General features: G+C 38.8%; 1 protein-coding gene across 4 annotated transcripts in view; it reads right to left on the bottom strand.

Annotated features, from left to right (window-relative positions):
- myh10 (myosin, heavy chain 10, non-muscle) overlaps nucleotides 1–15,842 on the bottom strand; it is a 72,866-nt gene that overhangs the window by 9,563 nt on the left and 47,461 nt on the right. For all 4 annotated transcript variants that reach the window (XM_048200339.1, XM_048200341.1, XM_048200342.1 and 1 more), the window contains 19 exons: nucleotides 13,663–13,856; nucleotides 13,414–13,535; nucleotides 13,241–13,310; nucleotides 12,194–12,354; nucleotides 11,925–12,033; nucleotides 11,622–11,753; nucleotides 11,246–11,452; nucleotides 10,963–11,100; nucleotides 10,723–10,846; nucleotides 10,467–10,638; nucleotides 8,681–8,893; nucleotides 8,119–8,263; nucleotides 7,698–7,904; nucleotides 5,624–5,728; nucleotides 5,308–5,460; nucleotides 4,784–5,032; nucleotides 3,913–4,125; nucleotides 2,615–2,827; nucleotides 302–463 (listed from right to left, as the gene is read on the bottom strand). In XM_048200339.1, coding sequence (XP_048056296.1) covers nucleotides 302–463; nucleotides 2,615–2,827; nucleotides 3,913–4,125; nucleotides 4,784–5,032; nucleotides 5,308–5,460; nucleotides 5,624–5,728; nucleotides 7,698–7,904; nucleotides 8,119–8,263; nucleotides 8,681–8,893; nucleotides 10,467–10,638; nucleotides 10,723–10,846; nucleotides 10,963–11,100; nucleotides 11,246–11,452; nucleotides 11,622–11,753; nucleotides 11,925–12,033; nucleotides 12,194–12,354; nucleotides 13,241–13,310; nucleotides 13,414–13,535; nucleotides 13,663–13,856 — 3,089 coding nt within the window. The remainder of the gene's footprint in view (nucleotides 1–301; nucleotides 464–2,614; nucleotides 2,828–3,912; nucleotides 4,126–4,783; nucleotides 5,033–5,307; nucleotides 5,461–5,623; nucleotides 5,729–7,697; nucleotides 7,905–8,118; nucleotides 8,264–8,680; nucleotides 8,894–10,466; nucleotides 10,639–10,722; nucleotides 10,847–10,962; nucleotides 11,101–11,245; nucleotides 11,453–11,621; nucleotides 11,754–11,924; nucleotides 12,034–12,193; nucleotides 12,355–13,240; nucleotides 13,311–13,413; nucleotides 13,536–13,662; nucleotides 13,857–15,842) is intronic.

Raw genomic sequence — 15,842 nt, 5'->3', positions numbered from 1 at the left:
TTATTTTAATTTTTTGTGGTGGGGCCAGTGAAAATTATTAATTGAATCGAATTGGGAATTGAATCGAAATGAGATCATGCAAATTGAAATTGAATAGGGGCATATGTATTGATACCCAGCCCTAGCAGTCAGTGTTGCAGACATCTCTGTCTCACTACTAAATGACTGGTGCTCTTTAGCTGCTAGGAGCTTTTGAAGATAAACTGATTATGCCAACAGTAAATGTGTAATTTCTTGCATTATCATTACTGTGTCATCACATTTCTGTGCATGAACAGCGGCATTGTGGGAAAGATTCTACCTGGAGTTTTCGTAGCTGTTTAATGGCTTCATCACGGGCCTTGTTTGCAGCCTCGATCTGAGCTTCCACATCTTTGAGGTCCAGCTCCAGTTTCTTCTTGGCAGCTACAGCAAGAGCTCTCTGCTTCCTTTCATCTTCAAGCTCCGCCTCCATCTCACGCACCTGAAGGAACAGGGCTCATGGATCAAAACGCTGAGCCAGGTTTGTCTCGTATAAAAACTTGTTGCTGTCTTTCTTGAAGACACAATGCTGCCACAAGATAATAAACCGATTTTCTTCACTTTGCAAGCATATGATCTATATAAAATGGAAATAAAATGGTTAATAATTACGAGTTAGCAAAAACGGGACAAAAGCACACACATCACTGGCAAAAATGCTCAAGTTGGGTGAAGTCGGTAGACTGGGTAAACCCAGCCTGATCTGCCGGCGATTTGATTTCACCTGGCAACTCAGTCTGGAAACCCATACATTCATTTCTGCTGCATCTGTTACACTTTTGCGGGAACCGATCACAGACTGGCTTATCCACCTTGCTCGCTATTGGCGGGTACAGAGCTCTTTCTATGGCTCTGGGCGGGTATAACACGATGACGTCTCTCGCACAATCCAATTCCTTTTAACCTCTCAACGATGCTAAATGACTTCTTTAGTTTAGCAAACAAATCGCTCGACTGGGTGTAAATACCACTCACTTTCATGTTTTTTGCACAACCTGCAAAAATTGCTTGATGCCATTGTTGCTTCTGCAAACCGCTGATCAATGCTACAAACTAAACCTGTCTGGAGTTTCCGCGTCGCTCTGCAAAGTACGCTACCCGGATCGTTGATCTGATTGGTTGAAGGACTATCCAATTGCGTGAATAATGCTCGTTGATCACGCCTCTTGTGCAGTAGGAAATACATAGCAAACTCCCCAGACCAATGTTCAATTTTAAATTGAGCTTGGTCTGGTGATAGCCAGACAATGAAGTCGGCACACCAAGGCAAAAATTTAATAATGGACTCACACAGGTGACGTTTCAAGCATGCAGGCTCTTCATCAGAAGTGACTTTTTTTATTTTTTATTACTTTGAATAAAAACTTTCACATTATCGAAAAAAAATTATCCCAAATAATATTTTAAGAAAATGAGATCCATTAAAAAAAAGAAAGAAAATCAAACAATAGAAAATAATTAATGGAGTGTTAACAAATCTATAAATTAAAAGGTGCAGTAAGCAATTTCTGAGAAACACTGTTGATATTTGAAATAGACACCCAAAATAACCCCGCCTCCCTTCATTGCCCTGCCCCCAAATAGCAAACACGCTATGCACAGGCAGCAAAGACAACAGATATAGAAAGATTGTTCACTCCTGTTACTTATGAATGGGAGAAACTGCAACTCACAATATGGGGGAATACATCCCGCCTTCTAAGTAAAAGAGCCCATCGCTGATTGATAAAGTCATTGCGTCACTGCAGCTGCCCTTAGAGGCTCCGGTTCCCATAGAAACCTGAGACTCGAGCTTAGGACTGCACATGCGCATTGGCTCGTATAGCCTGAAAAATAAGCATTTTTAATACTATTTGAGCATAAGAAACAACATTTATGAGACAGTTCATGTCAGATTTTGTTGCTGATTTGAAATATGTTATTTAATTGTGAGTTCGGCAAGATTTTAATTGTGAGGTTTTGAGATTTCGGGATTCCCCCATTCAAATAGATAGGACTTGGTCTTGGATGCCTGAAACAGCTGCCCGGAGGCGTTGCAAATATGGCCGCTGAGTGAACAGACTTTCCTTGAAAGGGACTTTAACAGGCAGCCACTAACAGCTGCTGCATCAGACAGCTTGTGCAAGCATGGATGAATCAGCTGTGATTCAGCAACAACAGCATATCTTGGTGCCGTGAAACATAGCGAAAAAACAATGTTACTCGTGTATCGAGCAGAAACAAAGCAACCTCTGCCTCCGTTTTCTTGGCCCTTCTGCTCTCTAATGTCTCTCCAGTGCTGGAAAGCTTTTCCAATATTAACGCAGTCCTAACCCTTCTTCTTCCAATTATATTCCAATTATAGATTGGTAATATCGCAGCTAACACTCTTTCTACAGTCTTTCTAGAAACCTCCCTCTTGCTCACTCTCTCTCCACCCCCACCATATGCCCCCTATTGCTGATTGGCTACAAGAGTGTTTTAGTGCTCTTTTACTGCAACGTTAAGTTGATGGAAACTGGTATGAGTGAATGAAATCACCTTTAATCTTAAATAAATGGATAATCTTCATCTTCAAATGACTTGTAATCCTCAAACTGTAAATTCCCCTCACCTGCTTGACCAGTGCTCTCTTCTTTTCCTCATTCTGCTCATCTCTGGCCTGCAGGTCTCGGTCAAACTGGGCCTTCATTGCCTGCATGTTGACCTCCAAACGCAGCTTGGCATCCTCTGTGGCCTGTAGTTCATCCTCCAGCTCCTCTAGCTGAGTGCGCATCTCCTCCACCTGCTGCTCCAGAGTGCGTTTGGATTTCTCCAGCTCATGGACCTTCAGATTACAGAATATAAATAAATACACAGTAACAGTGTCCTAACCGGTCACATCATAATCAAGGGCCAAATGATCAATCCAGGATTCACACTATTTTAAACAATGAGTGTGCATGACTAGTCTTGGTCCATTCAAGCCATTTATGATTACTCAACATTTCAAAAAGTATTTTATAGATTGCTGAGGAAGATTTCCCTTTTTTCATACATTTTCACAATAGAAATTTCACATTTTTCTGATCACTATTAACATTTGCATTTCCATCATGGCTACAGCACAACATTTTATTGCTTGCTTTAGCACTGCATGATTAACCAAAATAAAACCAAAATCACAAAGTCTGTGATTTAATGAAATAAACATATATGCTGCATGTTTCAGAGTGAAGTGCAGCACTGTGTTCTTGCACGTGAGCAACTCATTATCCACTGGAGTTTGCAGCATCTCAGAGCAGCTCAGAGAGGCTCGGTTTGCAGTAAATGCTGCTCCACATGAACTCCATCTCTGAGTTTGGGTCGCTTTAACATGCATTTGGGAACGCAACGTGCCCACCATCTTCCCATACTTGTAATTTGTTTTTATTAAAAAAAACTATATATTTTTATTTAGTATTATTATATACTGATACCATACTGATAATCGCAAAATTTTGGCTAAACTGTGCAGCCCAACAAACAAACACAGCAAACCTGGATTTTTAATTTTATTTTTTAAATTGCAATCACAACTGCTGAATAGATCCAGCAACAGTGAAATCTCATCAGCCCAAAATCTTGCTCCACATGCTGTATATTAAACGTGCATATGTTCCGACTGGTTAATTTTGTTGCTTTGCTAAGTATTCTGTTGTCAGTGATGACACGCAAATGACATGACACCTGAAACTTGCTGCCTCACACTTGGTTAGCACATGCTGTAGGATGTCAGCACAAAAATGAGGTCTCAAAACAAATACAGCTGACAAAATCTGCTGTTTACAAAACACCAAAGATTCTTAAAACATCATGATGATGAACCATTACACATATAATAAACAGTACAAACTTCATTACCCTCATAAAACAGTCCAATAACATACTTACATTCTTGCCTACGTCATCCTTGGAACTCATCAGATCCTCCATCTCAGCTCTGAGTTGCTTGTTGAGCCTCTCAAATTCCTCTTTAGCCTCCAGAGCTTCATCCAGAGCTCGGGCCATAGATAGCGCTTTGGTCTCCTTCTCTCTAGCCTCTGCCTCAGCGCGGTCCCTCTCCTCAGCGTAACGTGCAGAGATGTTCTTCTCTTCTGCCAACATCTATCATACACATCAAATGCTTTAAGGTTATATTATTAACAAAGTTTTTCAGTAGTACCTAAAGATTATCTCAATGACTGTATATTAAAATAAAAAACAAATACAATTTGTATAATGTATTATAAAATGTATGAAATGTATTTTACATTTTAATGTATTATAAAAATCTTATTAGATAAAAAAAAAATCATCAGTTACCCACCCTCTTGTTGTTGTAAACACATAAGACTTTCGATCATCTACTATATACAAATGAAGATATTTTAAATGAAACCTGCGATTTCTTTCTCTCTATTTAAGTTCATTCCACCAAAACTGATGCTTATTTACCATATTTTATGTGCTCTATGTACGTGCGTTCATCTGTTAATATGTGTATAAAAGCTTAAATTAAATCTGTTCATCATATAAAGAGAATACATCTTTTCAGAAGACTTAAATTAAGCGTTAAAATGTTTCATTTGACTCATCAACGTTTGTGTGGAATGGACTTTCAAAATAAGTACTAGAAATCTCTCAGGTTTCATTAAAACTATCTTTATCTGTGTTTTAAAGATGAATGAAAATCAAATGGGTTTAGAACAACATGAGGGTGAGTAGATGATGACAATTTTTTTTATTTAGGATGAACTATCCCTTAAGCAAAACCAATTCATACCTGGTCAAACTTCTTCTGTTTCTTCTCTAGGTTTGAGACAATCTGTCTTTGGTGGTCCAGGTCCACTATAAGGTCATCAAGCTCCTGCTGCAGTCTATTCTTGGTTTTCTCCAGCTTGTCATAAGCGATGGCCTTTTCCTCTAGCTTCTGACTGGTCCCTTCCATGTCCTTCTGCAGCTTCCTCTTGACCTCCTCCAGACCCTCAAGAGTTCCCACATCATCCTCCAGCTTCTTCTTCGTCTCAACCAGCTATCCAAAAAAGGAGGATTACATTGGAGTGCTTTTCTTTTTAAATGTTAAGTAGTAAAGAGTACATTGATTTCCTGTCTAAGCAGAAGTCTGAAAATTACATTTTTACATCACCCAACTTTTGTGAAATGACAGGCTTTGTGACGTTCTTGCCAACATGTTATTTGGCAGAGTAACACACATCATTAATGAATGTGTCAAATGATGCGCTAGATGTTGATATGAACTGGCATGTCATGTGTCCTTGTTAAAACATATGGAGTGATTGTGTGTACCTGGGCTTGTAGTGTTGCCAGTTGTTTCTCCAGGTTTCTTCGTGCCTCCTCTTCCTCCTCCTGCTGCTCCAGGAGGTTGTTCTTCTCCTCCTCCAGCTGACGGATACGGCTGCTCAGGTTCAGCTTCTGACGTGTCTCCTCTTGAAGCAGCTCCTACATACATAATGTTAAACAACTGTTTTTATTAAATCTGTGCAGTTTTTTTTTTATTGCCGTTTTAACAATAAAGATACTTCAGGAGCATACTATGGGTCAGCCTTGTTGGTAGTTGGTAAATCCACTCCTTCAGCACTTCAAGTTTGTAGAGACACATTACCTGAGTATCCTGAAGCTGACTCTCTAGGCTGGAAGCATCTTTGGCCAGCTTTATTCCCTTCTTCTCAGCATCTTCCAAAAGAGAAGAAACATTGTCCAGCTCCGTCTGCAACAAATGACAAACAAAGGATATTTAACATGTACCCTGGATTCTGATCCATTTCAAATGTACGAGGCTATATGACCATAGACAGAGTCAGAATTTACCAGAATTGTCAAATTATATCTGCTTAAAAAAAAAAAAAAAATTACATTTTGTGCTTATATATCAATATGATTATATAATAATAATAATAATAAAAAATGTTTATTGTTGTATAGTCAGGGGTGCACATAACTTTTTTGGTCTGGTTCTCAAGGGAGTACCTAAAGATGTTGCTTGGTACTCACACTTTACACGACACATCCTAAAAGCTGTCCTTATCACTTTCCTCCTGACTGCTCTCCTCACTATCTTCTTTTCTCTCGAACATGGTAGATGATGATAATGATTTTTTATTTTTTTTTACTAACATTAATGACAGCAAAGGCTGCTGTCACTTTAAGAAGGAAAGCACGGACCGAATAACTGACACACATCCGGTTTCTTTCTCAACACTTCACTTATGACATAACCGAGAGAACACTTGCCGAGACAGGTATTTTGACATAATTTTGTGTGTATGTTTCCTTTCAAGCGCAAGTAAACGCGAAAGCGGAATTAATTCGGTGTTCGAGCGCTGTCTGACTCATCATGCGCGCGTTTCGGGGGGCTGTGCGCACAGATTACAGTTCGCGAGTCCCGATTTTCGCCTCTTCTTCCGCTTTTAAAGTCGTTTGAATGTGTTAATTGGCGAGACAAAACACGTCCAAATTACAAACTTTCACTCTATGATGGTTAAATATAGCAGTTAATCCGCGAATCACATGCGTGCCGAACCGTTGGACCTTATCCGTATGGATCACGGATTAACTGCGATCCGTTGCACACCTAATAATTAAAGAACACACATATTATCATGATTGCTATCTTACCAGAGATGGAGAAAAATCCTACTCCAGTAAGTAAACGTATCCCTGTGAACCGGTACTCAAAAGCGCTTCCTTCCATGTTTTCTAGTACGCATAGTTTATTTTTACCGCGCATGCGTACCTGCGTACCTCTAATGTGCACCCCTGTGTATAGTAATATTTATAGTAAATCTTTAACAATTTGATGATCACACCAAGCAGGATTTTGTGAAACTCTGGTGGGTGGACTTCGGTTGACCTTGGTCCCCCCCCGGTCCATATATTGTATAAAAAAAAAAAATGCACAGAAAAATAAATGAAACTTTCATAATTAGTTTTGTCCTAATTTCTATACTTGCAAGATATAAAATGGCTTTTATTTGTGATGGAAACTGCAGTCGAGCTTCTATTAGATGGAAAACAAGCTTACAAATGCGTTTGTAAACTCATTACAAATCTAGTTTGAAATACTGTAATCATCAACTATGCAAATGTGAAAATAATGTGTAACTGGGGCCCGTTACGTGCACAAATGCACGCGAAGCTAAGCACATGCAGAGATAGAGTTCAGTGCATTCATTCACTGTGAACCAAGAAGAGGAGCAGATCACGTGCTGATCGCCTGAGCGAAGTGTGCACTTCTCATTGAGCAGCGCAAACGGACAGTCTTTTGCAATTTGATAAGAACACAAAGCCTTATGCTTTTGATTTTAGTTTGTTTAACAGCAATGCCGCAAAACACAACATTAAAAACCTTTTATGTTATTATGAGTATATATTAAATATATTTTCGGGCCACCAGAGTCTAATGAATGGAAAGCATTGAAATCTATTTGTTGCAGTCAATGTTGATACTGTGGCAGGCCGCCACAAACAAATCAATGTATGGGAAACACTGCAGCAAGCCAATTTTATTTATTGCAAAATCAAATCAAACAACAGTGATCTGTAGTTTATGAGAGGGGGAGGGAGTGTAATGGTAGTTTGTGTAACTGGGTGTAAAAGAAATGACCAGAAGATTACGAGAGGAAGTGTAGCAGCACTCACTTCACTTGTAGTTGATGTGACAGTGTAACAGAACTGACCTGTAGTTTGTGGGAGCGGTCTGAAAGTTCTCCTTTAACCTTCTCTCCCTCACTGAAGCGGGCCATGAACTCCTGCAGCTGAGCCTCAAGTTTCTTTCTCTTGTGCTCAGATTCAGACTTGGCCTGCTGCAAAGTCTTCACCTCACTGGCCAGCTCCTTATTATCGCTCTCCAGAGTCTGTTTGTTTTTCTCCAGATTTGCCTTTACCTAGTGTTGACAGACAGACAGTGTGAGAGAGCCAGATTTTTTTCCTGACCTGTATCAACAGGAGACTGTAGCACATTCAATCACTGAACGAAGAAATGAATACCAAACACATCACTCTTGACAGCAGACGACTGGCAGTGTTCCAGTCAAGACATTAGAATTGAAATGGCTCCCTACAGTAATGAGTCATGTAGTCTTCATCTCTATGGCTTACTCTCTTGGCCTGCTCCAGCTGCTCAGAGATCTCCTCCAAAGCAGTGCCGTGCCTCTGTCTTATCTCCTGGATCTGAGACTCATGGTTTTTAGTCTCGTCATCGATGGCCTTCTTTAGTTCTGCCACCTCCTGCTCTCGTTTGGTCCTTTATGAGCAAAAGACACATTATTAGGTGAGACAAATTTAGGAAGCAGGGCTCAAAGAAAACAGAAAAGGTCAGATATCAATCAAATCAATCTGGCATACATTGCTCTCCACTTACAATACCAAAAGGCCCATTTTGAGGGCCTTAGGCACACATGGAAGGGTAATCATTGTTTTATTTAGGTATGAGATAAATGGGAAGTCAAATATTTTTTCAGAGCAAACCATTTGTGCAACACACAACTTGAACCTGCAATGTGTCTGCAGCATGCATGCTAATCACTGCACCATGATTCTAACATAGGAACACTTGTACAAAAAACTTGGATATTTCTTCTTGCTTTTTTTTTTTTTTTAATAAAGGGGATGGATTAAAAATGTTTCATTTGTGGTAGATTGGATTTATTTCCTCTTGTACCTCAGCTCCTGCTGGGCGGCAGTGGTGTCCAGGGTGTCTTCCAGCTCAGTCTTCAGAGCCTCCAGTTCCTCGCTCAAATCTCTCTTAAGTTTCTCAGCTTTGTTTCTGGCCGCTTTCTCAGACTCCAAATCTTCCTGCAGCTCAGCTATTTGGGCCTGCAGCTCCCGTACTTGTTTCAGGGCATTGTTTTTCTGAGCAACTTCCTCATCACCTCTGTGGAACAACAAATAAAAGCAAAGATTAATTGCAAAACAATGCACGATTTAAGGGGTTATATTCTCTTTTTGATCCTTAGAGTAGAAGCAGGCCAGTTTAAAATCTAGGCCAATTTTGCTACCATATCTTTAAGACGATTTGTAAATAACCTCCGTTATGACTGGAATATTTCTTGACATGTGAAATTTGACATTACTGAATGGGTGTTTTGGTGCTTAAGAAACATTTCTCATTATCAACGTTGAAGCATTTTTGGTGCTTATTTTTGTGGAAGACACTCTACAAAATGGAGGTAAGAAAATTTTGGGGTAAGAAAGATTTATTTTTAAATAAACAAGAAGACAAACACAAACAAGGTGGTCAAGAATATTCCATGACTAATATACCAATTTATTTGATTCCAGCATAACTCAGCCATAAGTTATAGTTTAGACCAGTGGTTCTCAACCTTTTTTCACAGTGGGGCGCACAGTGGTCCAACTGCATGTGTCACGGGCCGCATAAAATTTGCATATGACGTCACCAAAGTAAACCAATCAGATTTAATGTTATGCAATTAGCAGATAATATTATTATTATTATACCTAGATATTGCAAACAATGTATTCCACCAAATAAAAACTAACTTACTGACATTAGCTTTACAGTAATCAGATAATAATTCTTCCTGAACATAAACTTTAAGTAGCTATTTAACTCTGTACAACTGTCACCAAACAATGCCACGAACGCCTTAATAGTCATATGTTGCTCAGCTCTTTTTATAAACAACATTGAGCGCATTGTAATTACAATCTCTGACGACATCAAGCATTCTGTAACGTTGCAATCCCTCATGCAGCATCGGATCCGCAAGCGCGCAGTGCCTGGGTTGGCCTCATTCCAGCAGCGGTGCGCTGATGCGGTCATTTTTATTGATTTAAAATACAAGTGCATCAAACAAAACACATCAAATTCACATGTCATATGTCAAGTAGGCTAACGTTACTTTACTACAAGAGCAAACAGGAAGGCTGCCAATCTTGCTCATTAACAGCAAACTGATTCTTCCATTCTTCTTACCTTTGCTGCTGATGCTACGACTCTTCTTGTTTGCATGTTCCTTCATTGTATGTTCCTCATTTCGTTTTTCTCCTCTAATAACAAATTTGACCATTTTGATCCCTAAATTTACAAAAATAACAGCTACTGATGGAGTTCTGCCAAAGCGCGTGCTTGTAAGTGTTCGTTAACTGCGTAATTGCGTCAGTACATATAGGTCTGTGCGTGTCTAAAAACAATAAATGCCCACCAAAATTATTTTATACAACATTATAGCTCAAATTTATATTTGTTTAATCCATTTTAATTTAAATTAAATACAAAAATAAATTGTAAAACTATAATTTATTTTTTAATTGTGGTCGGCATATCGCGGGCCGCATTTGCATTCACGACGGGCCGCAGGTTGAGAGCCACTGGTTTAGACAATACTCATCTAGATGACAGCCAAAGTTTTTTGGCTCAACTATTATATTTTACTCATTAAAAAAACCTCCTTTCTTAACCTGTGCTCCTCACTGATCTTCACCTGGTCAGTACAGCCTGCAGCTCCTCTTCTTTCTTGGCCAGTTGGATCTTGAGTTCCTCAATTTGGGCCTGCAGCTCAGCTATCTGGTCTTGTAGGTCTGTGGTCTCACCATCCAGCTTTCTTTTGGCTTTCTCAAGCTCTTGCCTAGTCTTCTCTTCTTTCTTCAGACGCTCTGATGGTCAAACGCGCACACACAAACATATAAGTCTCATTGTTTTACTTGATTAAAATGATCCATATTCAACCCTGTCCTCACCTTCCAGGTCCACCATCATCATTTCTTGCTTATTTTTCACTTTGCCAAGGTTCTTCGCCTTCTCTTCTTCCTCAGCCAGCTGGGAGGTCATCTCACTGACACGGTCCTCCAGGAGTTTTTTCTCCTGAGGGATAGGGAGGGAGGGAAGAGTTCAGTTTGCTCAAAGTTCTTCTCTGAGCATCCTTATCGCAAAGGCCCTGGGCTACATTTTGTGTCAGGAAGTTTGACATCCACACTGACCTTAAGGAATTTGGAGTTCTGGTCCTCCAACAGCAAGATATCTTCCTCCATCTTCTTTATCTTGGCCTCAGCAGTCACCTTCTCCAACTGAAGCTTCTGTCGGGCAGCCTCTTCTTCATCTAGCTGTTCCTCTAGGTCCTATATGACACACACACACTTATGGTTTGTGGACAGCAATAGTGTTTACTATTAGCTAGTACTTACTGCAGAAGTTTTAGATACAGATTTACTATTATAAGTTTACAGCAGATCCAAGATTATATTTCCCCCATAAAGCTGTCACCTGTATGTGTGACTGCATTTTCTTCTTCTCATTCTGCAACGATTGGTTCCTCTCCTCTTCCTCCTCTACACGGGATTCCAGGTCATGAAGAATCTCTTCCAGCTCTTGTTTTTTAGCCACCAGGCGAGCTCTCATCTCTTCAGCTTCAGCAAACAATTCTGTCTCGGCCTGTAGTTGCTCTGCCAAGATGTTCTTCTCCTCCAAAAGCTGAAACAAACATCACACAAGAGACCATGTGTTACAGTGATTTTAGCAAGCATGTGCTCTCAGGTAAACATATATAGCAGTTACGTTATAATGGCTTTGAATGTGGCTCATTAAATCAGATATTAGGTCCAAACAGAGAGAGCAGGTGAGTTGTAATGTGTGTGCTAACCTGCTGGTGTTTCCTCTCCATTTCCACCAATTCATTCTCCACTTTCACCTGCCTCTCCTTCACTTTAATGAGCTCCTCATCTTTGGCCTGCATTTCTTCCTCCTGACGGGTCACCTGGAGGAGAGGTTTCACCTGCAGGCACAATTGTAATGCATGTCTCAAGTGAAAACTATTCACAATCATACTGCAAATCAGTTGTTAAAGAGTAAATTTCTCTTGCAACCACACAGACACAGATTTTACTCAGAAATGTACAGAAAAGCTAGTCAAATCATTCCAACAATTATGTAAACCGACTCCAACCTTGGTGAAAAGTCTCCACCACTGCCAGTGGCGTAGTTTCAGGTAGGCGGCACAGTTTCTCTGGAGGACTTTCAAAGCGCTTAGCTGCTGCTGTTTTTTAGCAAAGGCTCTGAGAAACACAACCACAAAAGAGCAGCAGTTCACTAACAAGGTCTCATAGGAATATTTTTTATATATTGTGTTCTCTACACTAGAAACAGTAAGAGCTGCATATTACCACTGGCCCTTTTAAGAGCAGATTTATATCAGCCATTTGCATATGGACTTACTTGCGAGCCAGGTATCCTCGACAGACAGACTGAAAGTAGATGATAATATCTGTTATTTTCAGGTCTCTCTCTTCCTCCAGGTGTGCCAAAACTCCAGTGCGGAAGAAGATCTTACTCTGACCGATCCGGTAGAGGTTTGGGTCTAACTCCAAGGCTCGGATCTACAGATGACAATATTAGTTGATACTTGGCAGATTCTAAATTTCAGATGCTAATTTTTCAATATTAGGCATCACTGAAAATTATATGAAACTACAGATGACCAAAGTACTTAATTAAATGATTAATGTTTATGTTGGAGTAATTCTTGAAATCAATTCTAAATTTATAAAAAAAAATAATAATAAATAATAATAAAAAAAAAAAATCACTTGGGCTACTTGGGGAAATGCATTATCAGTTGCGATTCGGAAATGAAGCCTACTATTATTTAAAGTGACATATGGACATACTATTTGTATGATTATGATGATTCCTTTAGTATTAAAATGGATATTATGACATTTTTAAAACAATAATTACACTACCATTCAAAAGTGTGGGTAGGTACGTTTTTTAATGTCTCTTATGCTCACCGAAGCTGCATTTATTTGATCAAAATACAGTAAAACAATAATATTGTGAAATATTACAATTTAAAATAAGTTAAATATATTTTTTGCATTTTTAAAATGTAATTTATTCCTGTGATGGCAAAGTTGAATTTTCAGCATCTTTACTCTAGTCTTCAGTGTCACACGATCCTTTGCTGCTCAAGAAACATTTTTTTTTTTTTTTTGCAACAATGTAAAACTGTCATTTTTGATCAATTTAATGCATTTTTGCTGAATAAAAGTATTAATTTCTTTCTTTGGAAAACAAAATCTTCCTGATCCAAAACGTTTAAATGGTAGTGAATGTTTTCATGGAATATTTCATAAAATACTGATATTTTAAAATATTGTGATTTAATTATTTTATTTGGGGCTTTGTACCTCCATATGAAACTTGATGGTAAAAAGGACTGGTCAACCTCACGTCAGTCATCTGAGGTTTAAGAAAACTCACCATTCTCTCACAAGCCTGCTTGCCATCCATAAAACCTTTGGGTATTGCATTAGGGGTAAGGATCTCATATCTGATAGTAAAACAGATTTAACAGATTTAATCACCGATAAAATATGATAATATTGGTGCTACAGCATCTGAGGAGGTATCTGAATGAGATATCTGAAACACACCTCTGTCTGAACTCCTGGAAGATGATACGGTTAGGGAACCCCTGCCTGCAGATCCGGATTCCTTCTAGAACTCCATTACACCTCAGCTGGTCTAGAACCAGATGGGGCTCCAGTTTACCAGCCTAACAGAGAAGAACAGCAATGACAATGAGTTGCATGACTACATTAAATAAACTCTAGTCAGTTTTTTATTTATTTTTTTATTTAAAAGAATATTTACTTACAACTAAAGGGATAAATGTCACTTACTCTTTTCTCATGATTGGGGATGATACAGCGGACAAAGTTGGGGTTGGTGTTCCTGAGTGTGGCCATGAGTTTTGTAAGGGACTCTTTATAGAGCTGACCCACAGTACGGAACATGCCCTTCTTGGTCTTATACGTAGCTCCAAATGCAGTCTCATTCATCCCTGCCACCTGGTCCAAACCAACAATACGATCCACTACCATGAAGGGTAAGAGAAAAGAAAGATACCAAGCGGTTAGGTTGATATTAAAGAGTATTTACAGAATATAATTAAAGAAGAGTGACACAGCACAGCCAAATCACGTGAAGATGGAATCTACAACTAAAGCTCTAATTCAACAACACCAAGCAGGTGGTCAAAATACGCTGTGAATGTTTGCATTTTTACAAAACTGTGCTTTAATTTTTTTTTCCGGGCCTTTAATCATCATATCCCAAAAGAAATCATAGAAGAAATAAGAAATAATTTTCTGAAAGTTAGTACAGTGTATTTTGACTCAATGCCACAAGTTCAGACAGCCAATTCAAGAGCCAATGGCCCCTACTATGCCAGCAAGTCCAGTGCTAGGCAAATGGAGATATGAAATAGATGAAGAGTGCCAGGGATAAGACTACATCTATTAACAAGCACAAGCTGCAAAAGAAATAAAATGGAAGGGTGAACCTCAAAACCTAGATCATATCCAGGACAAGTATCACCCCAATACCTTGCACTTCAGTGAGTCAGATGGTAATTCAGTAACTGCTCTCATGGATTTATTGAGATCAGACTACACTGATTACACACTCTATATATCTTTGAATGCAGCTCATATTTACAAATCTAGTATCTAGTGCAAATCTGATTTCTTTTGGTGCGGAGATGGAATGTCAGCAATGGTAGAGTAGATTTAGCAGTGCTTTATAATCTCTTATTTCAGTCTTGATAAAAGGAAGACACCCATTACTCATGATTGAAATGCAGAATAATTTCAGTCTAATTACTGTACTACAAAAATGTGCTTTGTAAAGTAATGATACATTGTGTAAGTATTTGTTGTACTGCCTAAAAATGTATGCTGATTTTAATAAAACAAGTCAGTTTCTAATGAGAATCAACAATGAAAATGACCAAAATATATTCAAAAGTAAAACATGACATTACATCAATTAGAATTTTTGTGAAATATGACACGTATTCCAAATTCTCTCCCTCTGAGTAATTTAACTAAAATGTCTCCTTTCAACTACTGAATAAATCAATGTGAATAAATATGCTTAGCAATAAATAAGATACCAATCAGAAAAAATTATATTTCACAAATTTGAGTCTGATAACAGTGCCATAAGACAAAACAAGTCAAACTTCAATCATGTAACGTCCAAGTAATCAGAAACTCATTTTGTTTTTGATTCAGTGGGGGCTGGCCAAGTCCCCAACAGTAGCTACTATTGCTAGAACTACAATTTTAGATCTTGCAGCATTCCTGTAAATGTCATTCTTAAGAACTGCTTCCAAGCAATGTTCTGCTCATAATGGGGCTCCTGACGTGGCTTCCTTTACCTCCATGGAGAATCTACTGAGCTGTCAGTGTTGACTGGCACAGGGCTGAGCGAGTCATTCGGATTCCAGTGAAACAAGATGTGTATTGTTCCACGTTCCCTGTCGGAGACACTACAGAATTCCTCCACCCCTCACCCAAACTCTATCTCCCTCACACGGCCTATTAAATCGCCGTCTGACACTTAAAACAAACAAGTAGTCTGACCGTGAGGTGCAAGGGCATAACCACCATACCACACACACTGCACTGTCTGCTGAAAACCAAGCTGTGTTTGGGGGAATCTCATGAAAACTAGGTCCAGGTCATATTTTACTCCAAAGTTAAAAGAATAAAAAAAAGGGAATAATATTTGTGAATTGTGAAGCCCATTTAATTTTTTTTTTTTTTTTTTGCATTGTTTTAATGACATTTAAGCACAATTTCCAAAAAAAAAATAAATAAATAAATAAATAATACGCATTCAGGATATTATTCTTGATGATTCTTATTACTGTAATGCAGTATTTCTTTTTAAAGCTGCTGTCTGTAAGATTTGCCTCTTAGTCACCATCTCTGTTTGAAACCTGCAATTGCAGTTATATGCAGAATTATTATCTTTATGTGAATTGTGCAACGGCACAGATCCTCAGCATTTTTTT

The sequence above is a fragment of the Megalobrama amblycephala genome, linkage group LG8 (genome assembly GCF_018812025.1).
Source record: "Megalobrama amblycephala isolate DHTTF-2021 linkage group LG8, ASM1881202v1, whole genome shotgun sequence".
NCBI lineage: Eukaryota > Metazoa > Chordata > Actinopteri > Cypriniformes > Xenocyprididae > Megalobrama > Megalobrama amblycephala.
Note: the sequence above shows the minus strand (reverse complement) of the source record. Positions and strands in the feature narration are given on the sequence as shown.